Below are 26788 nucleotides of genomic sequence, written 5' to 3'. Positions count from 1 at the left end.
TTACATTTATACAGACTTACTCACTCAGAGAATCACAGAATAATACAGCACAGAAGCCCTTCAGCCGATCAAGACTGCACTGCCACACAAAAACACCTGACCTGGTGACTTAATCCTTTCTTGCCAGCACTCGGCCAATAGCCTTGAATATTATGAGGTGCCAAGTGCTCATCCAGGTACTTTTTAAAGGATGTGTTTCCACTCGCCTCTGCCACACTCCCAGGCAGTACATTCCAGAATGTGAGGAAACAAGTGTTTCATCACATTCCCCCGAAACATCTTGCCCCTGACCTTGAACTTGTGTCCCTTTTGCAACTGACCCTTTAAATAAAGGGAACAGCTGCTCCCTATCCACCCTGTCCATGCCCCTCATAATTTTGTACACCTCGATCAAGTCACCCCTGAATCTTCTCTGCACCAGCAAAAACAACCCAAGCCTATCCAACCTCTCTACATAACTTAAATGTTCCATCCCAGGCAACATTCTGGTCAATCGCCTCTGCAACCCCTGCAGTGGATTCACATTCTTCCTATAATGTGGCGACCTGAACTCCACATGGCTGTGGCCTCATCAATGTTCCATACAATTCCAACATGGCCGCCCTACCTTTGTAATCTATGTATCAATTAATAAAGGCAAGTGGCCCATATGCCTTACCACCCTATTTCACCTGCCCTTTAGAGGTCTATAGGCAAACATGCCATGGTCCCATTGTTTCTCGGACCTTCACAGTGCCATACCATTTATCGAATACTTCTTTGATACATTTCTCCTTCCAAAGTGTAACACCTCACACTTTTCAGGGTTAAATTCCATCAACCAAATATTCTGCCCAATTTGACCATCCCATCTATATCTTCCTGTAACCGAAGACACTGCACCTCACTGTGAACCAACTGGCCAATCTTTCTGTCACCCGCAAACTTACTGATCGTTCAGGTACATGCAGATATAGAATTTCACAAAAAAGATTTTTCCAACTTTCTCAGTAGCACTGCCCTCTTCGTTGATGTCGGTGGTGGGGCTGGAGGGGAGGGTCAGCTCGATGATCTGTGGGGAGGATTTGGGGGGGAAGATATGGTGTCTCTGGAGGGGTTAAGACCAATTGGGAGGAGGGGTTGGTGATTTTGCTGGAGGAGGCGCTGTGATGTGAGGTGTTGCGGAGGGTGAATGCTTCAACCTTGTGCGCAAACGCTAAAGATAGTGTACAGAAAGAATCTGACGAAGTCGAGGATGAACTCGGTTGTATGAGGGGGTAGAAGATATCTGTGAGCGGTGTGGGAAGGGCCTGGCCAAAATGTCCTGGTCCTGCTTGAAGTTGGAGACATTTTCAGCGTCATGTCAGTGATCTTGCATGTGGATTTAGAGCCCAGTTCCCTGGGGGCCATATTAAGGGTGTCAGACTTGCAGATGTGCTAGCCTTTCCCATGTTGACTGCTCACAGGTGGGTCTGGTTGGGGTGGAGGTCAGTTGCTCCACCCTGTGCCTCGGGGATTTAAATGAGTACTTAGTCTGGATTCTCTGCGCCGCCGCGCCACATTTTTGCCCCGACCCGCCGACTGGATTCTCCGTTACGCTGGCCAGTCAACAGGGGTTTCTCATTGTGGGGCTGCCCCACACCATTGGGAAACCCCCGGGTGCCAGCAAAATGGAGAATCACGGCGATGGAGAATCCAGCCCCTTGTATTTGGAAAAGGTGAAATTTGCTCTCAGGGGGCAAGTGAGGGGTTCCATCAGGGAGGGGATTTGTTGGGCAGCATGGTGGTGCAGTGGTTAGCACTGCTGCCTCATGGCGCAGAGGACCCGGGTTCGATCCCGGCCCCAGGTCACTTTGTTTTGTGGAGTTTGCACATTCTCTCCATGTCTGCATGCTTTTCACCCTCACAACCCAAAAATGTGCAGGGTAGGTGGATTGGTCATGCTAAATTCCCCTTAATTGGAAAAAAAACGTTTTTTTATTTTTTAAAAATCTCTAATCTCCAGTCACACACCCTCTGAAATTTTTTTTAAAGTAATTTTATTCAAAACTTCTAACATTTAATGCACACAACAGTACTAAATAAATCCAACATCAAACTCGCCCCCCCCCCCCCCTCCCAAACCCGACTCTCCAATTAACCAATTCCCCCCCCCCCCCCCCGGCTGCATGACGGGAGGGGCCACGATCAAAGCTGTGTCCTTGGTGCCCTGAGGCAGCAGAGCTAACCACTGCAGCACTGTGCTGCCCTGGCGATTACAGAGATGAGGCCATGGCGAGATTTGAAAACAACAATGTGAATTTTCAAGTCACGACATTGCTTTGCCAGGACCCAATGCAGGTCAGAGAGCACAGGGATGATGGGTGAACACAGAACACACAGTGCAGAAGGCGGCCATTCGGCCCATCGAGTCTGCACCGACCCACTTAAGCCCTCACTTCCACCGTATCGCCGTAACCCCTCCTAACCTTTTTGTTTGGACACCAAGGGCAATTTATCATGGCCGGTCCACCTAACCTGCACGTCTTTGGACTGGGGGAGGAAACTGGAGCACCCGGAGGAAACCCACGCAGACGGGGCAGAACGTACAGACTCCGCACAGACTGTGACCCAGCGGGGAAATCGAACCTGGGACCCTGGCGCTGTGAAACCACAGTGCTAATCACTTGTGCTACCGTACTGCCCACAGAAAGGGACTTGATGTGAGAAAGCACATGGGCAGCGGATGAAGGTTTGAGCAGCAGATGAGCTGGGCTGGGGTGGAGATAGGCGACATTATGGAGATTGAAACATCTGGTAATAGTGATGATGTGGATATGTGGTTAGAAACTCATCCTGGGGCCAAATATGACACAGAAATTGTGTAGAGTGTGATTCAGACTCCGACAGTTCCCAGGGAGAGGGATGGGCTCGGTCGTTAGGGAATGCAGTTTGTAGTGGTGACTGAAGACAGTGGCTTTGGTCTTCCCAAATATTTATGGGAACAAATTTCTGCTCATCCAGTAGTGGATAATTTAGTACCAGTGAAGTAATGGAGGGTGACAACTGGGTTTTGTTAGTGTACATGTGAAAATTAATACAGTGCTTTTGGATGATGTCACCTCGGGGCAGCATGTAGATAAGAAATAGGAGGGGCCAAGGATAGATTCTTGGGGGCACCAAGTACAAGACCTTTGGAGAGAAATGGGAGGTTGGAGATGGGGCAGTAGTTTGTAACTACAATTGGATCAAGTGTTTTTTCGATGAGTGATAATTTGAAGGCAAGAGTGATAGTGCCAGAAGAGAGAATAATTAATAATATCAATGAACTGGTCAGCAGTTTAGTGGGAAGAGGGTGAATGGAACAGAATATGGCACATGTTGACAAAGTTGAGCACTGAGAGGGATGTGGGTTCAGACCTCAGACAAACGGGAGCTTGAGACAGTTTGTCCCTTTGGGCGAGTGAAAGGCAGGGAAACAGCAGAGGCAGCTGATCGGATTGTCTCAATCTTCGAGACAAAGAAGCTCCATGAGCTCCTCACGTGTTGTCGGAGGGAAGAGCCATTCAAAAGGAACTAACTTGTGTGAGATGTTAAGAACACTCGACACACAAAGTTGATTTGTTTGATTTATCCATATCAATACATATTAATGTACTGCATTTTATTAACATTAGCAGAAACGTACACCAGTGAACATAGAATTTACAGTGCAGAAGGAGGCCATTCGGCCCATCAAATCTACACTGGCCTTGAAAGAGCATTGTACCCAAGCCCACACCTCCACCCTATCCCCGTAACCCAGCAACCGCACCTAACCTTTGGACACTAAGGGGCAATTCAGCGTGACCAACCCACCTAAGCTGCACATCTTTGGGCTGTGGGAGGAAACCGGAGCACCTGGAGGAAACCCACACAGACAGGGGGAGAACGTGCAGACTCCGCACAGTGACTCAAGCCAGGAATCTAACCCGGCTCCCTGGCGCTGTGAAGCAACAGTGCTAACCATTGTGCTGCCCTACAGTTCTGGATGTGATCAACTGAAAAATCTAATCTAATTACTTATGAAGTTGCTGGTGTTTCAGCAAATTGGATGAAGTAATGAATCTCTTCCCACACTGAGAGCAGGCGAATGGCCTCTCCCCAGTGTGAACTCGCTTGTGTCTCAGCAGGGTGGATGAATGAGCAAATGTTTTCCCACACTCTGAGCAGGTGAATGGCCTCTCCCCAGTGTGAGTGCGCCGGTGCCCCCGGAGTTGGGATGAGGTAGTGAATCCCTTCCCACACTCTGAGCAGGTGAACGGCCTCTCCCCAGTGTGACTGCGCTGATGAACAGTGAGATCGTACGACGACTTCAAACCAACCCCGCAGTGAGAGCACTTGAAAGGTCTCTCATCAGAGTGAACATGCTGATGGCGTGTTAGTTCCCCGGAACTTTTAAAACACTTCCCACAGTTCGTACATTTAAAAGGTTTCTCCTCGCTGTGAACTCGCTGGTGTTGCAGCAGACGGGCTGACTGAGTGAATCCCTTCCCACACTCGGAGCAGATGAACGGTCTCTCCCCAGCGTGAATTCGCTGGTGTTCCAGCAGGTGGGATGAAGTAATGAATCCCTTTCTACACACGGAGCAAGTGAACGGTTTATCCCCGGTGTGAGTGTGACGATGATTTACCAGCCTGAACTTGTCATAGAACCTTTTCCCACAATCCCCACAGTTCCACAATTTCTTCCCAGTGTGTCTGCGTTTGTGTTTCCACAGGCCAGATGATCGGCTGAATCGTTGTCCACACGCAGAACACTTGTACGGTTTCTCTCCACTCTGAACGGTGCTCTTTCCTTCCATGTTCAAAATCCACTCAAGTTACAATAAATTGGTCAGATACCTGTTGTCATTTTTAGTTTCAGCTTCCCGACTGAAAATTGTCCCCTTCTAATTTTCTGTGAAATTGATTTAAAACAGAAAAAAAGAGAGTGAGAGAGAACCCACAAAAACACAAAGACAGATTGTGAAATTGAGCTGAATGAATCTGGTAATTTGAGAGACCAACTGAAATATTATCATCTCCAAGTTACTCTTTAAGTCAGGCATTTGCACAGTGGAGGGGGGTCACGACCGGCGGGTAGGTCGCGGGTGGGTGTTGGGAGGGTTGTGGAGCCATCCTTCACGGCCTTCCCGATAACGGGAATTCAAGCACAAAGGCAGTAGCAGCCGGCTTTAAATATGACTGCAGCGACCCGCTTTAAAAATGCGGCCGTGTTGCATATGCATGCCAGCTCATCAGTGCACATTCCCGCAACCCAGGGTAACACATCCTCCTCCTGACATGAGAGTGCTGACCCAGGAGAAGATTTTTTTTTAAAAATCAATTCAGTCTTCATACATCTGACTTGAATGTGCTCAATGGATAAGCCTGCAGAACTCTCTTTGATAGTAATTCCTCCTCATCTGTGTCTAAAATTATCACATTGTAATTTGCAGCTAACATGCCCAGACTATAAACCACTCATCTGAGGAAAACATATATTCTGCATTTGCTCTGTAGAGTCCTGAGAGAATAATGCCTGCTTCAATGAGGTCAGTTCTCATTCCTGTCCAGCGTGGGTGGCGAAGGCAGGCCGGCGAAGGCAGGCCGGCGTGGGTGGCGAAGGCAGGCCGGCGAGGGTAGGCCGGCGTGGGTGTCGAAGGTCGGCCGGCGTGGGTCGCGAAGGTAGGCCGGCGTGGGTCGCGAAGGTCGGCCGGCGTGGGTCGCGAAGGTCGGCCGGCGTGGGTCGCGAAGGTAGGCCGGCGTGGGTCGCGAAGGTAGGCCGGCGTGGGTCGCGAAGGTAGGCCGGCGTGGGTCGCGAAGGTCGGCCGGCGTGGGTCGCGAAGGTCGGCCGGCGTGGGTCGCGAAGGTCGGCCGGCGTGGGTCGCGAAGGTCGGCCGGCGTGGGTCGCGAAGGTCGGCCGGCTTGGGTCGCGAAGGTCGGCCGGCTTGGGTCGCGAAGGTCGGCCGGCGTGGGTCGCGAAGGTAGGCCGGCGTGGGTCGCGAAGGTAGGCCGGCGTGGGTCGCGAAGGTAGGCCGGCGTGGGTCGCGAAGGTAGGCCGGTGTGGGTCGCGAAGGTCGGCCGGCGTGGGTCGCGAAGGTCGGCCGGCGTGGGTCGCGAAGGTCGGCCGGCGTGGGTCGCGAAGGTCGGCCGGCGTGGGTGGCGAAGGTCGGCCGGCGTGGGTGGCGAAGGTCGGCCGGCGTGGGTCGCGAAGGTAGGCCGGCGTGGGTCGCGAAGGTAGGCCGGCGTGGGTCGCGAAGGTAGGCCGGCGTGGGTCGCGAGGGTAGGCCGGCGTGGGTCGCGAAGATCGGCCGGCGTGGGTCGCGAAGATCGGCCGGCGTGGGTCGCGAAGGTCGGCCGGCGTGGGTCGCGAAGGTCGGCCGGCGTGGGTGGCGAAGGTAGGCCGGCGTGGGTGGCGAAGGTCGGCCGGCGTGGGTGGCGAAGGTCGGCCGGCGTGGGTCGCGAAGGTCGGCCGGCGTGGGTCGCGAAGGTCGGCCGGCGTGGGTCGCGAAGGTCGGCCGGCCTGGGTGGCGAAGGTAGGCCGGCGTGGGTGGCGAAGGTAGGCCGGCGTGGGTGGCGAAGGTAGGCCGGCGTGGGTCGCGAAGGTCGGCCGGCCTGGGTCGCGAAGGTCGGCCGGCCTGGGTCGCGAAGGTCGGCCGGCATGGGTCGCGAAGGTCAGCCGGCATGGTTATCAAAGGATGGCTGGTCGGTAAAAATGGGTACCGGGCAAAATAGTTTGAAAAACACTGCTCTAAGTGACCCACCGTCCTGTCTTTTCTGGGGCTTTTCACTGTAATTTCATACTTGTGACAATAAAAGATTATTATTATTAGTAGTGGATGAACAGAAATTTCCACCATTTAAATATTGGGAAGATTGAACCCAATGTCTTTAGTCACCAATATAAACTGCACTCCTTAGTCAGTGACTCCATCCCTCTCCCTAACATCAGTCTGAGGCGGAAGTACTATTCACAACCAGAGAGAAATATTTCATTCCAAGATAGTCTTCCAACCACATATCCACATTATCACCCAGACCGACTATTTCTACCTCAGTAACATCGCCCAACTCCAACCCAGTCTCAGCTCATGTGCTGCTGAAACACTCATTCATTCCTTTGTTACCTCTAGACTTAACTATGCCAATGAACTTCCTGCCGGCCTCCCACATTCAACTTCCCTGGAATCTTGAGGATCAATACCTCTGCTGCCCATGTGCTAGTTCACCCATCACCCCGGTGCTCATTGACCTCCAAAGGCTCTGGGTTAAGAATCTCCCAAATGTTAAAATTCTCATCCTTCTTTTAAAATTGCTTTATACTCTCGCCCCGCCCTATGTAATGTCCTCCAACCACACAACTCTCCGACATTGCTAAGCTGCTCTAAACACAACCTCCTAAAAATTCCGATTTTAATTGCTACAATTTTGGAGGCCTCACCATCAAGTGCAAAAATTCAAGGCTTTGGAATTTCCTCCCTTTGGTAAGGCAGATAAAGAAAAGCTGTTCCCATTGGCTGCTTACAAAAACAGTATAGCCCAGACCAGCTGGCGCATGTGTTCGTGGCCATCTTCAACCTCTCCCTCCTCCGTTCCATGGTTCCCGCTTCAAGAAGACCGCCATCGTATCGGTGCCAAAGAAGAACCAGGCAACGTGCCTCAACAACTACCATCCGGTGGCCTTGACATCTATCATTATGAAGTGCTGAGAGGTTGGTCATGAGACACATCAACTCCATACACCCAGAATGCCTTGATCCACTGCAATTCACATACCGCCACAACTGGTCCACAGCAGGCACTATCTCCCTGGTCCTAGACTCATCGCTGGATCATCTCAAATACAAAGACTCCTATGTCACACTCCTATTTATTGACTACAGCTCTGCCTTCAACACCATATTTCCAGCCAAGCTCATATCAAAACTCCAAAACCTAGGACTTGGTTCCTCCCTCTGCAACTGGATCCTCGACTTCCTGATCCACAGACCACAATAAGGATAAACACCTCCCCGACAGCCCTTAATTCTGCGGCCCCACAAGGTTGTATACTATACTCCTCATACACATACAACAGTGCAGCAAAATTCAGCTCCAACTCCATCTACAAGTTTGCTGATGACACAACCGTAGTGGGTCGGATCTCAAACAACGATGAGTCAGTGTACAGGAGGGAGATAGAGAACCTAGTGGCATGGTGCAACGACAACAATCTCTCCCTCAATGTCAGGACAACTAAGGAGCTGATCATGCACTTCAGGAAGCGAAGTGTTGTACACACCCATGTCTGCATCAATGGTGTCAAGATGGAGATGGTAGGGAGCAGCATGGTGGCACAGTGGTTAGCACTGCTGCCTAAGGCGCCGAGGACCCGGGTTCGAATCCCGGCCCTGGGTCACTGTCCGTGTAGAGTTGGCACATTCTCCCCGTGTCTGCGTGGGTTTCACCCCCCACAACCCAAGCGGAAAGTGGATTGGCCACTTAAACGGCCCCTTAATTGGAAAAAAATTATTGGGTCCTCTAAAAAAAATTTTTAAGATGGAAATGGTTGACAGCTTCAAGTTCCTAGGTGTACACATCACCAACAATCTGTCCTGGTCCACCCACATCACTGCTATGACCAAGAAAACACAACAGCGCCTATACTTCCTCAGGAAACTAAAGAAATTTGGCATGTCTACCTTGACCCTTACCAATTTCTACAGATGCACCATAGAAAGCATCCTATCTGGTTGCATCACAGTTAGGTAGGGCAACTCCTCGGCCCAAGACCGTAAAAAACTGCAGATTTATGAATACAGCTCAGTCCATCATGCAAATCCACCTCCCATCCATCAGTGTCAGTCACAGGATAGACTTTCACAACAAAAACAGAAAATACTGGACAATCTCAGTAGGTCTGACAGCATCTGTGGAGAGAAAAGGGAGCTGACATTTCGAATCTGGATGACTCTTTGTCAAGGCTAGAGAGAACTGGAAATGGGGTCAGATGTATATTGTGGGGCGTGGAGCAGTGGGGTTGGATAAGGGGCCAGCTATAAGTGGAGATTGACAAAGATGCCGAGCACAGAAGACAAAAAGAATATAAATGGGGCGGATTAAGGCTAAGAAGGGTGGCGATAGCGGCACATAAAGAGATTAGAATGTGTGAATGGCAGAACAAATTTGACCAGTGTGTCAAAGGGCAACTTGGAACAGATGGCCAAGTGAAGTGGAGGAACAATAGTGAGGGAAAATCAGATCAATGGAAGAAATGAAAATAAAAATGGGATGAAGGTGCAGGAGAGAGTTCACAGTCGGAAGTTCTTGAACTTAATAATCCGGAAGGCTGTAATGTGCCTAATCGCATGAGATGTGGTTCCTCCAGTTTGTGCTGGGCTTCACTGGAACATTGGAGCAGGCCAAGGATGGACATGTGCATCGGAGAGCAGGAGGGGGGAGTTGGAATGACAAGCGACAGGAAGGTCTAGGGTCCTGCCTGTGGCCGGATCGGAGATGTTCTGCCAAGCCGTCACCCAGTCTGCGTTTAGTCTCTCCAATGTAGAGTAGACCACATTGGGAGCAGCAAATGCAATAGACCAGGTTGAAGGAGGTGCACATGAAGAGTGTTTCAGGCCTGAGATGGTGAGCAGCGAGGAGTTAAAGGGGCAGGTATTACACCTGCTGAAGAGGGTGAAGTTGGGGGCTGATGGAGGAGTGGACTAGGGTATCACGGAGGGAAGATGTTTTCAGTGGTGGAATGATGCTGGAGTTGGCGGAACTGGTGGAGGACGATTCTGAATGCAGAAGCTGGTGGGCTGAAAAGTGAGGACAAGGGGAACCCTATCCTGGATCTGGGAGGGAGAAGAGGGGGTGAGGGCAGAAGTGCGTGAGATCGGTTGGACACAGCTGAGAGCAACAGTGGGTGGGAAACCATGATTAATGAAGAATGAAGACATGTCAGCAGCACCATTTTGGAAAGTGGCATCACCAGAACAGATGCGACCGATGCAAAGGAACTGGGAGAATGCGATGGAGTCCTTACAGGATGTGGGGCGTGAAGAGCTGTGGTCGAGGTAGCTGTGGGTGTCAGTGAGTTGAGTTTGTAATGGATATTAGTGGACAGCCTATCGCGAGAAATTGAAATAGAAAAAGTCAAGGAAGGGAAGGGAGGGCAGCACGCGGCGCAGTGGTTAGCACAGCTGCCTCACGGCGCCAAGGTCCCAGTTCGATCCCGGCTCTAGGTCACTGTCCGTGTGGAGTTTGCACATTCTCCCCGTGTTTGCGTAGGTTTCACCCCCACAACCCAAAAGATGTGCAGGGTAGATGGATTGCCCTTAATTGGAAAAAATGAATTGGGTACTCTAAATTTATTTTATTAAAAAAAAGGAAGGGAAGAGAAGTGTCAGACATGGGCCATGTGAAATAGCAGTGAAAATTGGAAGCAAAATTAATATATTTTTCCAGGTCCAGATGGGCACATGAAAGAGTACCAAAACAGTCATTGATATACCGATAAAAGAGTTGTGGCATCGGCTGGAGTAGGACTGGAACAACGGATGTTCCACATGAGGAAGAAGGGAGCTTATGCAAGGTTGAGGAAGCTAGGATCTGGCCCGGCATGAGAGGGTTGCAAGGTAGCCAGGAAGGAACTTACAAATGGACATGGAGAGCTAGAAGGGGGCATGAAAAAGCCCTGGTGGGAAGGATTAGGGAAACCCCAAGGCGTTCGACACATACGTGAGAAACAAGAGGATGATCAAAGAGAGAGTAGGGCCAATCAGGGATAGAGGAGGTAACTTGTGTCTCGAGTCTGAGGAGATGGGGGAAACTCTAAATGAATATTTTGCTTCAGTATTCATTAGAGAGGGACCTTGTTGTTCGTGAGAACAGCGTGAACCAGGTTAATAGGCTCAAACAGGTAGATATTAAGGAGGATGCTTTGAAAAGCATCAGGATAGATCGGCCTCCTGGCCAGACGGGTTTTATACCCAACGTTACTACGGGAAGCAAGGGAGAAGATTGCTGCGCCGTTGGCGATGATCTTTGCGTCCTCGCTCTCTACTGGAGTAGTACTGGATGATTGGAGGGAGGCGAATGTTGTACCCCTGTTCAAGAAAGGGACTATGGAAATCCCTGGGAATTACAGGCTAGTCAGTCTTACGTCTGTGGTGAGCAAAATACTGGAAAGGATTCTGAGAGATAGTGGGCGGGATTCTCCCGTACCAGGCAGGGCACTGGATGTGGTGTGTATGGATTTCAGTAAGGCATCCGATAAGGATCCCTATGGTAGGCTCATTCAGAAAGTCAAGGGGCATGGGATACAGGGAAATTTGGCTGTCTGGATACAGCATTGGCTGGCCGAAAGAAGACAGCGAGTGGGAGTGGATGGAAAGTATTCCACCTGGACCAGTGGTGTCCCGCAGGGTTCTGTTCTGGGACCGCTGCTCTTTGTGGTTTTTATATATGACTTGGATGAGGAAGTGGAAGGGTGGGTTAGTAAGTTTGCCGATGATACGATGGTTGGTGGAGTTGTAGATAGCGTATAGGGCTGTTGCAGGTTACAACAGGACATTGACAGGATGCGGAGCTGGGCTGAGAAGTGGCAGATGGAGTCCAACCTAGATAAATGTGAAGTGATTCATTTTGGAAGGTTGAATTTGAATGCTGAATACAGGGTAAAAGGCAGGATTCTTGGAAGTGTGGAGGAACTGAGGGATCCACGTATATAGATCCCTCAAAGTTTTTTTAAATAAACATAGAGTACACAATTTTTTTTTCCCAATTAAAGGGCAATTTAGTGTGGCCAATCCACCTAACCTGCACCTCTTTGGGTTGTTGGGGTGAAACCCATGCAGACACAGGGTAGAATGTGCAAACTCCACATGGACAGAGACCCAGGGACAGGATTTGAACTCGGGTCCTCAGTGCCGCAGTCCCAGTGCTAACCACTACGTCACATGCCATCCCTAGATCCCTCAAAGTTGCCACCCAGGTTGACAGGGTTGTAAAGAAGGCCTATGATGTGTTGGCTTTCATTAACAGGGTAATTGAGTTTTAGAGGCTCGCGGATTTGTTGCAACTTTATAAAACCCTGTTTAGACCATACTTGGAATATTGTATCCAGTTCGGGTCGCCTCCTTGTAGGAAGGATGTGGATGCTTTGGAGGGTGCAGAGGAGATTTACCGGGATGGTGCCTGGAATGGAGGGCATGTCTTATGAAGAAAGTCTAAGGGAGATAGGGCTTTTCTCACTGGAGAGAAAAAAGAAGAGAGGTGACTTGATAGAGGTGTGCAAGGTGATGAGAGGCATGGATAGAGTGGATAGCCAGAGACTTTTCCCCAGGGCGGAAATGGCTGTCACGAGGGGACATAATTTTAAGATGATTGGAGTAAGGTATAGGGGAGATGTCAGAGGTTGGTTCTTTACACAGAGAGTGGTGGTTGTGTGGAATGCACTGCCAGTGGAGGTGGGGGAGTCAGAGTCATTAGGGACCTTTAAGCAGCCCTTGGGCAGGCGCATGGGCAGCAGTAAATTGAAGGGGTGTAGATTAGGTTGATTTTAGATTATGATAAGGATTAGCACAACAAAGCATTGTCTTGCATCTTTGACTATATATATATATATATTTCGGGAACATACCTCTTCATTCACCTTAGGAAGGAACTGTGCTCCGAAAGCTAGTGTTTGAAACAAACCTGTTGGACTTTAACCTGGCCTCTTACTGGATAAAATGAGACATGTTGAAGGCGAAATTATTGAGAGGAAAAGTTCAGCCAGATGAGGAGAGTGTTGGCGAATTGGGATTGTTCAGGCCTCTGTTTGAGGAAGAAGCGGAAAGCCCTCCTGGTGGGGAATGGAGATATAGAGGGATGGGATCAATTTAAAACATTGTCTCCTCCTGCTGCCTTGAGCAGGATGACTGCGCGTGCGCCCTGTTGCACACTGGGAAGACTATAAAGATGGCATCATTTAATTTGGGCCTGCAGCCGCCACCCCGCAAGCGCTGCCTCGTTTGACGCTAACGCGGGAAGGAGAGATGCTTAGAATAATTTATCGCCCTCCGCTGGGCGATTATGAAGCATCTCCACCCACTGCGTTGCCTCTGTTACCTTCCGATAATCCGCAGTTCCTCAGCAATGGCAGAGCCGAATTAACACCATTGTGCATTTGGAGCGCCCATACTGCGCATGCACTGTTCCGTCCCAACACTGCGCATGCTCTATTCGCGACTTACTCCTGCGCCTGTGCAAGCGCCTCCTGTGGGGAACGCTGGATAAGAGTCCCGCCATTTAAAGAGAAATGTTCAGCAGAAAATGATTTTATGTGAGCCTATAATAATCTGAGCCTATAATAATCTGAGCCATAGGGCCAATGAATGAAATTACGAAATCAATTTATATAATACCCAATGCGCATAGGCCCTTCGCCATTGTTATGCCCTGAGTATAATTAAAGGCAGAGCAAACCCCTACAGTTTGTTGTGAACTTAAGTGAGGCTCAACAGGGAGATTGGACAAGTGATTTCCCCCATATACAGAACATTTAAGAGAAAATGCTGGAAAATCGCAGCAGGGCTAGCAGCATTTGTAGGGAGAGAAAAGAGCTAACGTTTCTAGTCCAGATGACCGTTTGTCAAAGCTAAAGACAGAGAAAGTGGGAAATATTTAGACTGTGGAGTGAGAATGAAAGATGAGTCATAGCCACAGAAACCCAGGGAAACGGGTGCTAATAGCCACAGAAAGCAAGGGAAAAGAGTGCTAATGGCAGTCACCAGAGAGAACAAAAGGTGTGGAAGGCCAAACCGCAGAGAAACTAACATTAGAGGGTGAATTGTGAAGATGTAGATGTGGGGGAAGGGAAAGCGGGAAGCAAAGGGGAAAAAAGGTAAGGAAACGTGGATAAAATGGGGGGGAGGGGGGGGTAGATATGTATCAAGAAATGCAAGAGAGAAATAAATGGTAAAAGACAGTTAAAATGAAATGGGATGAAAACAAATGGGTAAAGGTGGGATAGAGCTAATCATCTGAAGTTGTTGCATTTGTGTTGAGACCGGAAGGCCTGCCCGCCTTGACCCATTTGTTTTCATCCCATTTCATTTTAACTGTCTTTTACCATTTATTTCTCTCTTGCCTTTCTTTATATATATATTTAACCCCCCCCCCCCACCCCCCACCCCCCCCCCCCACCCCCCACCCCCCCCCCCCCCCCATCTTATAGAACATACAGTGCAGAAGGAAGCCATTCGTCCCATCGGGTCTGCACCAACCCTGTTCCTGTAACCCAATAACCCCTCCTAACGTTTTTTGGTAACTCAGGGCAATTTATCATGGCCAATCCACCTAACCTGCACGTCTTTAGACTGTGGGAGGAAACCGGAGCACCCAGAGGAAACCCACGCAGACACGGGGACAACGTGCAAACTCCGCACAGACAGTGACCCAGCGGGGAATCGAATCTGGGACCCTGGCACTGTGAAGCCACATTCCTATCCACTTGTGCTGCCCACAATCTCTTGCCTTAATATATATTTACCCCCCCCCCTCATCTTATCCAGGTGTCGGGGGGGTGGGGTGGGGTGGGTGATATGCAGGGTCACAGTAAAATTCTCGCTGGAGCATGTGTGTAAAACTCAGCTGATGGTTTGTTGCCAATCGGAATACTATCCCACCAGCGTCACCAATAATGTTGCTCTTTAGAGTCGCCAATATGATACTGAGGCTCTTTTTATGATATGATGTTATGTCCCAATAGCGTCGCAAATACTGTGGGTGTTTCTGTTTCTCTCACTGAACCACAAGACTTTCCTGTATGTCGGTCAAATGACCACACAACCAGTTAGTCAGATCAAGTTCAAAGATGGTTTATTTACACACAAGGGTTACTTCAACATGCAAGCACAATATACTACAAGTTAAACTACATCTATCAACTACAATAACCTATACTTGACTTCAGGCGAATGGTAATTTGGAAGCGGATAAGGCCTTTATCTTGATCTCACGTGGCTGGTTTGAAGAAGTGGCTCTGTCTCTGCTTGGCTCATCCATCAGGTAGCGATCATTGGTCTTGAACTTGGCTGTCTGGTCGTTATGCTGCAGTTGGGCTGGCACAGACCGGATCCAAAACAGGCTGGCACAGGCCGGGTCCAAAAGAGACAGAACACATGGCTGTGTCCTCTTTTATCCCTCTGGGGTTTCACGCTCTGAGGCGGTCCTTGATCTTGGACCCAATAATTCGACAGGCTTTGATCACTGCCTTCGATTTTGACCAATGAAAGGTCCGGTGCCTTGGTGGCTGGGCGGTGCCTTAGTGGTCATTGACCTTGGCGGTTGGGCTCTCTGAGCAAAGGGGGTGGTGCCGATCAGTCTGTGTCTGTATCGGTTACTTGAGTACAGTCCTATTGTTCTGGGGAAATGGGCTATTAGAATGCAAATGAGCGGGGGTTTCGATCAGGTCTAGCTACCTGCGTTTCAAATACACAGAAGCTCTGTATCTGTCTGAGTCCTGGGTTTGCCATAATTCCCATGGTCCTTTGCAGGTAGCCATCTCAGATGGCTACATCCCGCCCTCTTGATCCTGAACGCGAAACGTGGTGGATCACACTGTTGATCCCTTATCATCCTTGGTTTTGCCAGTCACCCTTGGTCAAGGACAGGTTGCACACTACTCTGTCCTACATTTTGGGCATTTACGTAATTCTACTAACACAATACAAATTACTAATTTCTAACGGGTCACTACAAAACATTTCACTATTAAACATTTAACTTATCTGCACAATTGAATCTCTAACTAACACTATCTAAACTACTCTTATGCTGCTGGTAAATATAAAAAAGAACGTATGTACAGTACAAAAATTTTAAAACAGCAGCATTACATTTCTACATAATCTAGCAAAGTTATAACCATGTATGACCATGTATGAAGTACATGGTTATAATTCTTACAGCAGGTAATTCAGTTTTGTTGAATGCCGAAAAAGGGGGCTCGAACTGTATATATCGGGGACCAGGAGGCTTTTGCTCGCCATTGACGGAGTCGAAGTGTCTGAATGACACTGCAGATTATTGCAATTACTAGAAGGGCCTCTACTTTGTATGAAAGAGGGTTCCAATGGGCAATGTTTTTGCACCAAGTAGGGGTGTCAGTGTCTATCTCTATGTGTGGTGTAGTGGCCGGGCTAGGGGGTTCATGTTGTGTGGTGGTATTCGGGGCTGGTGTAGTGTGCATTAATAGTCTGTTGCGCGCGCAGTTGTAGGAGTCCAGCGAAGATCAAAGCTTATGTCAGCGGTCCTTGCTTCATTTTGTCGTCTTCCGTGTATTCCTGGGGGTGCAAGCATAATATCTGTTATCGTCGGTTAATATCTCATTTTACTTGTCTTCTCTCCTTAATCCAATTTCCCATTATGATCGTCACCATGTGTGACTATCTCATTTTATTTTTAAATAACGTTTTGAGAGACATGAAATACCAATTTCTAAATGCAGAGATGCTCGCAGCTTGTGGTCAATGCGGGGCGTGGACGGACAATTTCTCTGACCAGTCTTTTTTTTACTTGTAGCCAGTGGTGGTTGAGGCTCATCTTAACCAGCCGAATTTTAGGGCGTCCAGTTTCATAAAGTTACTTTGTCCCAGGGTCCAGAGGTAATTCGTGTGTAGCAGCAATGTGGCAACCAAGTGTGTCAAACGTGCAAATAGCAGCCCCCCGAACGACCAAAGGGTCGCGGAAGGTAAAGGGAAGAGGAGGGCAGTGTACAGAGTGTGGAAAAGGGCATTCTTTAAACCACAATAAAAGAGCAGAGAAGGGGAAACTAAGTCCTGCAAAGACAGTGAAAAGTGTAAAGAACCATTCCAGAGTACTTGAAATTATGGGAACATGAGGTGCATGTGGGCCGTGGCAGGGCAAGAATGGGTGGAATCCCAGGGTAAGGCGGTGATCAGTGCCATTGGAGAGTCGTTTTAATACCCAAACTTCATTATGTGTGTGGTCTGCGGGGTCGTAATTCACACAAGCCTTATGGCCTGCTTCTGTGGCATGCGTCCTCATTTAAGTGTGCGTGGTTCAAATCCCCAAATACTGCATAAAATGGATCCAAAGGCGACCTGCAAATGCGGTCGGATGCTCTCCCTTCTTTTGCCTACAGTGGTTTAAACCTTCTACCGGATCTCCCTTGTTGTACCCAATTGCATCTAAAATGGCCGTTTTCATTTCCTGTAGGGTTCCTCATGCTACAAACTGGGGTTCGGGCAAAGCTGATGTTACGGATTGGCTAAGGCTCATAACTATGAGTTTAACTTCCTCTCTTTCATCTAGACTGTACATAACTTTCTGTTGGCGCACTTCCTCAAAGAAGTTGTGCGGGTCTGCGGTGGGATGAAATGGAACGATTTTGGTGCAAGCATCTCTCAACTGGGTTATGGATAGTGGGGTAGTGTAAACAAAATCAGGCTCATCTTGATCCGAGGACTTGTGCTGTGTGGTAACTGGATTCCTGGGGGGGTGTGCTGCTGTGCAGTCGGTGGTGCGGGTGCTTTCCTTTTTGGGGCATGGGGGCCCCCGATTCTGATTTCCTGTATCCTCAACATATCTCTGGGCAATTTCATTTAATTCTTGCCAATCGGAAGCACATTCCTCATCTTAATTTTGTCCAAAGGTATATCTAAATCCATTCTGCACTGAATGCAGTGACTGTAGTTTCTCTATTTGTTGTCTGCATTTCGCGTGGTCTACTGTGCTCTGTCTCTGTTCTTTCATGGAGCTGTGGAGCGCTCGCAAAACTGCCTTTAAATCCGCACATTGACTGCTTAGCTGGCCTACCTGCTATTCTGTTTCTTCTCTTACCAGGACTGCGCGCTGTGTATCTTGGTAGGCTTTATCGTATTGGGTCTGAAAGCTGCTAAGGTGAACTAAACAAGATTGGTGTGCACGTTTCACATCAGCCATCTCCTTATCCTTAGCTGCCAACTGTTCCTGGAGTTGCTCAATTATCTTTTCACTTTCAGTATTGTTTCCCTCATTCTTCTCTTCTTTCACAACTAACTGCCTAGGGAGCGTCTTCACGACCTCCTCTGTGCCTTGCAACTGTGCCAAACAGGGCACTATTGCCATCGGCTTTTGGACAGTCACTGCATTTTTCTTATGGACCTCAGTTAGGTTGTCCCATCAAATTTGTCCTTTGCTTCCTGGACCTGACTCATCATTTGCACAAAAAGTGGACTAAAGGGGCCATCCTTTCCCCTTTAAATACTTCCTCAACTCTTCCTCCCATATGGGGCATAGCTCTGCTCTGTTGGTTGTTGCAACCTCGGGTTCCTGTGGGTTTATTAAACGTTCCATCGCTTTTGTGGCCATTGCTTCTAATATCTCTTTTCTTTCCTCTAATCTCTCATTCCTACCGTTAATCTTTGTTTCCTATCGTTAATTTGGGACAGGGGGATAAGGCGGCAATTTGAACTGCACTTATGGCCTAAGCTATTTTCCGGTTCACAATTCCCTCAATAGTTTTGACACAATCTAACGAGTTTACCTTATATCTCTGTTAGTATGCATGCAGGTTAGAACACATGTCCGAAATTCGATGATTGGTTGACATGGGCTTGCACTTGTGGTTCTTTCTTTCTCTCGCAATTGGATTTCAAAGTTTTGTGGGTTCTCTCGGAGTCACTTCTAAATCAAGTCCCGTCAGAGGTCACCAATAATGTTGCGAATTGGAATACTATCCCACCAACGTCACCAATAATATTGCTCTTTAAAGTCGCCAATATGATACTGAGGCTCTTTTTATGATATGATGCCATGTCCCAACAGCGTCGCCAATACAGTAGGTGTTTCTATTTTTCTTACTGAACCACAAGGCTTTCCCATATATCGGTCAAATGACCACACAACCAGTTCAAGTTCAAAGATGGTTTATTTACACACAAGGGTTACTTCAACATGCAAGCACAATATACTACAAGGTAAACTACACCTGTCAACAACAATAACCTATACTTAACTTCAGGTGTCCGGCACAATGCAAGTGGATAAGGCCTTTATCTTTTTTTAAAAATAAATTTAGATTACCCAATTGTTTTTTCCAATTAAGGGGCAATTTAGCGTGGCCAATCCACCTACTCTGCACATTTTTGGGTTGTGGGGGCGAAACCCATGCAGACACGGGGAGAATGTGCAAACTCCACACGGACAGTGACCCAGAGCCGGGATCGAACCTGGGACCTCAGCGCCGTGAGGCAGCTGTGCTAACCACTAGGCCACCGTGCTGCCCTATTAGGCCTTTATCTTGATCTCACGTGGCTGGTTTGAAGAAGTGGCTCTGTCTCTGCTGGGCTCATCCATCAGGTAGCGATCGTTGGTCTTGAACTTGGCTGTCTGGTCATTATGCTGCAGTTGGGCTGGCACAGACTGGATCCAAAACAGGCTGGCACAGGCCGGGTCCAAAAGAGACAGAACACATGGCTGTGTCCCCTTTTATCCTGCTAGGATTTTTCTCTCTTTTGGGCGGTCCTTGATCTTGGACCCAATAATTCGACAGGCTTCGATCACTGCCTTCGATTTTGTCCAATTAAAGGGGCGGGTGCCTTGGTGGCTGGGTGGGTCCTTAGCGGTCATTGACCTTGGCAGTTGGGCTCTCACAACAAAAGGGTGTGGCGCCAATCAGTCTGTGTCTGTATCGGTTACTTGAGTACAGTCCTATTGTTCTTGGGAAATGAGCCATTAGAATGCAAACAAGCGGGGGTTTCGATCAGGTCTAGCTACCTGCGTTTCAAATACACAGAAGCTCTGTATCTGTCTGAGTCCTGGATTGGCCATAATTCCCATGGTCCTTTGCAGGTGGCCATCTCAGATGGCTACAGGTTGCAAGCTTGATGGTAAGGTGAGCTGTGGCAAAGACACAGAGTGACCAGAAAGCAATATGGACAGATTACATGAATGGGCATTAAGATGACTTTGATTTGATTTGATTTATTGTCACATGTATCGAAGTACAGTGAAAAGTATTTTTCTGTGGCTGAGAGAACGTACACAGTACGTATATAGTAGCCAAAAAGAATAATCAACAGAAAACATTGACAAATGGTACATCGACAAACAATGATTGGTTACAGTGTGGCACAAGGGGCCAAACAAAGCAAATACATGAGCAAGAGCAGAATATGGCATCGTCAATAGTGTTCTTACAGGGATCAGTCTGAGGGGAAGTCGTTGATGAGTCTTTTAGTTGTGGGGAAGAAGCTCTTCCCATTTCTGGATGTGTGGCTCTTCAGGCTTCTGTACCTTCTACTTCATGGAAGGTTCTGGAAGAAGGCAATGCCTGGGTGGGAGGGGTTTCTGATCATGCTGTCTGCCTTCCTGAGGCAGCGGGAGCTGTATACAGAATTAATGTGGGGGTGGCAAGCTTGGGCTGAGTTCACCACACTCTGCAGTTTCTTGCAATCTTGGACCGAGCAGTTGCCATACCAGGCTGTGATGCAGCTAGATAGGATGCTCTCTATCACACATCTGCAGATGTTTGTGAGAGTCGATGCAGACTTGCCAAATTTCTTTAGCTTCCGTAGGAAGTAGGCTTTCTTGACAGATCAGACAGAATATCAGAAAGCAATGAGATACGCTCATGTGTACTTGGACAAAGAATGTTAAAAGGTTAATGTGCAGCAAATAATTAGCAAGGCAAATTACATTTTGGGCGGCACAGTGGCACAATGGTTAGCACTGCTGCATCACAGTGCCAGGGACCCGGGTTCAATCCGACCTTGGGTGAATGTATGCGTGGGTTTCCTACGGGTGCTCTGGTTTCCTCCAACAGTCCAAAGTTGTGCAGATTAGGTGGATTGGCTATGCTAAATTGGCCCGAGGTGTAGTTGCGGAGATAGTGCGGGGTTTGGACCCTAGGTCGGGTGCTCTTTTGGAGGGTTGGTGTGGATTTGATCAGCAGAATGGCCTCCTTCTGCACTATGGGATTCTATGATTCTATTTTATGACCGAGACTGCTTACAATGTATGTGAATGACTTAGAGGAAGGAAGTGAATGTAGCCAAATTTGCAGTCGGTATAAAAATAGGTCAAAAGGCAAGCTGGGAGAGGAATACAAACTGTTTGCAAAGAGATACTGATTGGTTAAGTAAGTGAGTAAAAAGTTGCAAAAGAGGTATAATGTGCAAAAATGCGAAGTTGCTCATTTTGGAAGGGAGAACAAAAGAACAGAATATTGTTTAAATGGAGAAAAACTGCAGAAAGCTGCAACACAAAGGGACTTGCAGGCACTTGTGCACGAAATACAGTGAGCTAGTCCACAGGTACAGCAGGTAATTGGGAAGGCTAACGTTGGCCCTTACTGCAAGGGAGTTGGCATATAAGAATGGGGAAGTCTTGCTGCAACTGTACAAGGTACTGGTGAGACCACATCGGGAGCACGGGCAGCAGTTTTGCTCCCCTTATTTAAGGAAATAAATTAAATTGGAGGCGGTTCTAAGAAGCATCGACACAATGGACCAAATAGCCTCCTAATGAACTGTGCCATGTTACCATTCAATTTCTGTACGGCATTCTGAAATATCCCAGCATAATTTTATTTCTGCAAAGGGTGGCACAGTGGCACAGTGGTTAGCGCTGCTGTCTCACGGCGCTGAGGACCAGAGTTCCATCCCGGCTCCGGGTCACTGTCCATGAGGAGTTTGCACATACTCCCCGTGTCTGCATTGATCTCACCGCCACAGCCCAAAAGAAGATGTGCAGGGTAGGTGGATTGGTCAAGGTAAATTGCCCCTTAATTGGAAAAAAAAATTGGGTACTCTAAATTTATGAAAAACAATATCCTATTTCTACTGAATAAGTGCAGCAATAGAATGCAGTGTGAAATTTTACACAGTACTCATTTTCGTTCTATACCCAGTGTTTCTGTAGTGTAGTGGTTATCATCCCCCACCATCTGGCCTGGACTTGCAAAATCCTACCAACTGTTCTGGCTTGAGACAATTCACACCTCTTTAACCTGGGGTTACCCCTCTCTCTGGATCTGTAAAGATTTGATTACCCGCAAATGCTCGCATTCCAAGCATTGTCTGGCATCTCTGGCTTTGTCTATATAAATGTTTCTGGAACATACCTCTCCATTCACCTGAGGAAGGAGCAGTGCTCCGAAAGCTCGTGTTTGAAACAAACCTGTTGGACTTTAACCTGGCGTTGTAAGACTTCTTACTGTGCTCACCCCAGTCCAATGCCGGCATCTCCACAGCACGTCTTTGGACTGTTGGAGGAAACTGAAGCACCTGGAGGAACCCCATGCAGACACAGGGAGAATGTGCAGACTCCACAGAGACAGTGACCCAGGCTGGAAATCGAACCTAGGACCCAGGAGCTGTGAAGTGACAATGCTAACTACTGTGCTACCGTGCCGTCCAGGAAAACGCAAATAGATTATATCCCACTCACTAAACCTATGAGTGACATTTACACAATACCCGAGTGAGTGTGATTTAGAGATGTGGATCAGAAATTGGCTAGTTGAAAGAAGACAGAGAGTGGTAGTTGATGGGAAATGTTCAGAATGGAGTTCAGTTACGAGTGGCGTACCACAAGGATCTGTTCTGGGGCCGTTGCTGTTTGTCATTTTTATAAATGACCTAGAGGAGGGCGCAGAAGGATGGGTGAGTAAATTTGCAGACGACACTAAAGTCGGTGGAGTTGTAGACAGTGCGGAAGGATGTTGCAGGTTACAGAGGGACATAGATAAGCTGCAGAGCTGGGCTGAGAGGTGGCAAATGGAGTTTAATGTGGAGAAGTGTGAGGTGATTCACTTTGGAAAGAATAACAGAAATGCGGAATATTTGGCTAATGGTAAAATTCTAGGTAGTGTGGATGAGCAGAGGGATCTCGGTGTCCATGTACATAGATCCCTGAAAGTTGCCACCCAGGTTGATAGGGTTGTGAAGAAGGCCTATGGTGTGTTGGCCTTTATTGGTAGAGGGATTGAGTTCCGGAGCCATGAGGTCATGTTGCAGTTGTACAAAACTCTAGTACGGCCGCATTTGGAGTATTGCGTACAGTTCTGGTCGCCTCATTATAGGAAGGACGTGGAAGCTTTGGAACGGGTGCAGAGGAGATTTACCAGGATGTTGCCTGGTATGGAGGGAAAATCTTATGAGGAAAGGCTGATGGACTTGAGGTTGTTTTCGTTAGAGAGAAGAAGGTTAAGAGGTGACTTAATAGAGGCATACAAAATGATCAGAGGGTTAGATAGGGTGGACAGCGAGAGCCTTCTCCCGCGGATGGAGGTGGCTAGCACGAGGGGACATAGCCTTAAATTGAGGGGTAATAGATATAGGACAGAGGTCAGAGGTGGGTTTTTTACGCAAAGAGTGGTGAGGCCGTGGAATGCCCTACCTGCAACAGTAGTGAACTCGCCAACATTGAGGGCATTTAAAAGTTTATTGGATAAGCATATGGATGATAAGGGCATAGTGTAGGTTAGATGGCCTTTAGTTTTTTTCCATGTCGGTGTAACATCGAAGGCCGAAGGGCCTGTACTGCGCTGTATCGTTCTATGTTCTATGTTCTATGAGTGAAACTTTCTTTGAGCTTCAATCGGGAAACTTTGGCTGATACAACTTGTGAAAACTTGCTCCTCATGAATGTTTCTTCACATATGAAAGGAACTAAAATCAAGTTTGGTTTATCACACGCAAGGTTCCATGGTCAGGAACATCATCAAAATTTATTGTTTTTAAGAATTCCGTACAAGTACAAGTTTATTGTTGAATGTGAACTGAATAAAATATCAAGCAAAATATTGAATATGTGTTCTATACCATTTCTCATAAAACACATTTCATAAAATCGCCTGTGCTTTCTGCTGGCAGCAAGTGTTTGGAGAGTGTGGGACAGGAATATTGCTGCTTTTCCCTTATTTAAAAAACAATTTAGAGTACCCAATTCTTTTTTTTCCAATTAAGGGGCAGTTTAGCATGGCCAATTCACCAAGCCTGCACATCTTTTTGGGTTGTGGGGGTGAGGCCCACGCAGACACAGAGAGAATGTGAAAACACCGCATGGACAGTGACTCGAGGCAAGGATTAAAATAGATGGTTGTAATTGAATGGAATCATTTCATTGATTTCTAATGTGTTATATGTAGATATATGTTAACCTGAAATATATTTTAAATGTTCAGAATAAATTTTCATTAAATTAGTAATGCAAGTAACACCGGATAACAGCAGAGCCAGTCGCGCTCGAGAAATATTTTTATTGTTTCCCAATACCAACCTGGAACTGTGTTACAATGAATGTTCATGGAGGGAAACAATGAAGTCCCGAACCACCAACCTTTCGGTTAACAGCCAAACGCACTGACCAATTGTGCTGCACAGGTTAACCAAAACCAGAATGTCTGTGAGCTAAAGCTTCAGATTGCTGCCACCGGATTGACAATGGTTATCAGTTTCACTCTTCCAAAATAAAAGGTGGGACATTCATTGTGGATTCATGGGAACAGTCTGATCCGGCCCACTGCACTAACTGTCTTTCCTACAACCCTGTTCGAATCTTTCGGTGTCTTGTGTGTTACCAAATATTCTGATTACCCTGAAGCTGGGGTGCCACAGCGGCGCAGTGGTTAGCACTTGCTGTCTCATGGAGCCGAGGACCCCGGTTTGCTCCCGGCCCTGGACCACTTTCTCTATGGAGTTTGCACCTTCTCCCCGTGTCTGTGTGGGTCTCACTATCACATCCCAAAGATGTGCAGGATAGGTAGATTGGCCATGTTAAATTACTCCGTAATTGGGAAAAAAAGAGGGCACTTTAAATTTGAAAACAAAACGTTTGAATTCCTGATGTGCAGTAAGGAGAATACTTTCAATGTCTCAAATCAGTTTATTTTACTGTTAGGTTCAGAGTCAATGTTCGAGAGTTCAAAGAAGGGAAATGTCTCTTAGCTGACTCTGCTCAGTCAAACAGTTCACCTTTATTTTTCCTCTGATTCTGGTTCCCAAAGAGTTTCTAAAGATTCACAAAGCTGGAGACTGGGTTTTCTGGTTTGTTTCCTTCTCCATTCTTTCCACCTGGCAACTGACATTTGCCAAAATCTTGGGTGGAAATCTTCTTTGGCTGACGCCAAAATCACGAAACGTAATAGGGCGGAGAATAGGTTCCAACAAAAATTACGGCGGGTGCAGATTTGACACCAAATCGAAATTCTCCGTCACCTCGACAACGGCGTCAATGCGGTCCGGAACACACATACAGTAAACACCATTTGCATGTCATTAGCAGGACCAACCCGGTATTCTCTGGGGCTTCCGCGATGGTCTGAGTTGTCGATGGCGTAGTTCACTTTTGCTTTTAAAAATTGTGGAACCGGTATCGTCGCTGCTGAGGGAGAGGGGGCACGGAAAGTGTCCAAAATCGCCAGTTTGATGACAGTTGTGCCGCTAGCCAGGGGCTTCTGCTAGGGCCAGTGGGAATAGCAAGGGATGGCCAGGAGGTTGCCTGTGGTGTTGGGGTGGACGGGTACCTTACACCATTGCCGCAGCGGCAAGGCAGCCATGCACATAGGGGCTGGTTTAGCTCACTGGGCTAAATCGCTGGCTTTTAAAGCAGACCAAGCAGGCCAGCAGCACGGTTCGATTCCCGTACCAGCCTCCCCGGACAGGTGCCGGAATGTGGCGACGAGGGGCTTTTCACAGTAACTTCATTGAAGCCTACTCGTGACAATAAACGATTTTCAATTTTTTTTTCACATTGTTAACAGCTCACTGTGAATTTAGGGCTGTGGGTGATATTGGTGACCTCCCAGGCCACCGTCCTAGGTGCCCTCTGGCTCCAGCCGACTCATCAGCTGTATGGGCGTTTTTCCCCAAGTGCCATCTTGTTGTCTGGGATAAGTGTGTGTGGGGATTGTAAAATGTATATGTGGCTGAGGCTTGTCAGCCTCCTGAGTGTCAATGATGGACCCGGTGAATCTCACACCATTTTTATTGGAATCAATTGTGTTCCACTTGGTGCTGGTGCTAGCCCCTCAACAGTTGCTGTATCGGTTCAGGTTCGGCGCTAGTTTTGCTGTCATGAAAGACAACAAATTCTGCCCCAGTGTCAACACTTAGTCTCAGGAATTGAGAATCCATCCCCTTCTCTCAATCCTCTGCCTTGCATCATGTCCAGGGATGAGGAAATATTTGTGGAGAGATTGCAGAGACGGAGACGTTTCTATTTAGGATGAAAACAGGAGGCTGTGGAAACACCTTGTGGGAACAACTCGAACTAGCGGTCACTGTTTACAAGTAAAGGTCCGCGCGCTTAAATCAGATGAAGAGATTTCTTCCTCTCGGAGGGTCATGAACTCTCTTCATTAAAAGGTACTGGAAGCAGTCTATGAATATTTTTAAGGCACAGGGAGACAGATTCTTGGGATGGCACAGGGTGAAAGGATATCGGGTGTAGGCAGGAATGTGGAGTTAAAAGATGAAATCAGATCAACCTTGATCTTACTTAATGATAGAGCAGGCTCGAAGGGCTTTCTCCTGCTCCTCATTTGTATGTTCATATGTAACTTGCATTGAGATATTAGAAAGGCCCGACACACCAGGTGTTTAACACAAAGCTAATTCATTGCACTTTTACCTTCCATGACTCTTATAACGTGACTGGAGTCCATTAACATAATCAACAGACCCCAATGAAAATAGTTCAGTCCTGGATACGATGAAACTAAAATCAATCAGTGTGATTACTTGTCAGCAGATGGACAATTGAAGCCCTTCCTGCACTTATGTGCTCACCCATCACCCCTGTGCTCACTGACCTGCTAAAGGTTCCCTATTAA

The 26788-nt window shown here is 47.8% G+C and overlaps 1 protein-coding gene across 2 annotated transcripts; it reads right to left on the bottom strand.

Moving 5' to 3' along the window:
* Positions 1 to 3574: 3574 nt before the first annotated feature.
* Positions 3575 to 13193, bottom strand: LOC119952001 (gastrula zinc finger protein XlCGF17.1-like). Of its 2 annotated transcripts, none has more exons than XM_038775457.1 (2): positions 13075 to 13193; positions 3575 to 4897 (listed from the first exon to the last, which is right to left on the bottom strand). In XM_038775457.1, exon 2 carries the CDS (start codon positions 4800 to 4802, stop codon positions 4017 to 4019), a length of 786 nt encoding a protein of 261 aa, XP_038631385.1. In that variant the 5' UTR covers positions 4803 to 4897; positions 13075 to 13193; the 3' UTR covers positions 3575 to 4016. The 2 variants fall into 2 exon arrangements, with proteins under 2 accessions (XP_038631385.1, XP_038631386.1); XM_038775458.1 differs by lacking the exon at positions 13075 to 13193 and adding an exon at positions 12605 to 13067.
* Positions 13194 to 26788: the final 13595 nt, after the last annotated feature.

The sequence above is a fragment of the Scyliorhinus canicula genome, chromosome 17 (genome assembly GCF_902713615.1).
Source record: "Scyliorhinus canicula chromosome 17, sScyCan1.1, whole genome shotgun sequence".
NCBI lineage: Eukaryota > Metazoa > Chordata > Chondrichthyes > Carcharhiniformes > Scyliorhinidae > Scyliorhinus > Scyliorhinus canicula.
The sequence above is the reverse complement of the archived record's forward strand: the minus strand, read 5'-3'. Positions and strand labels throughout refer to the sequence as shown.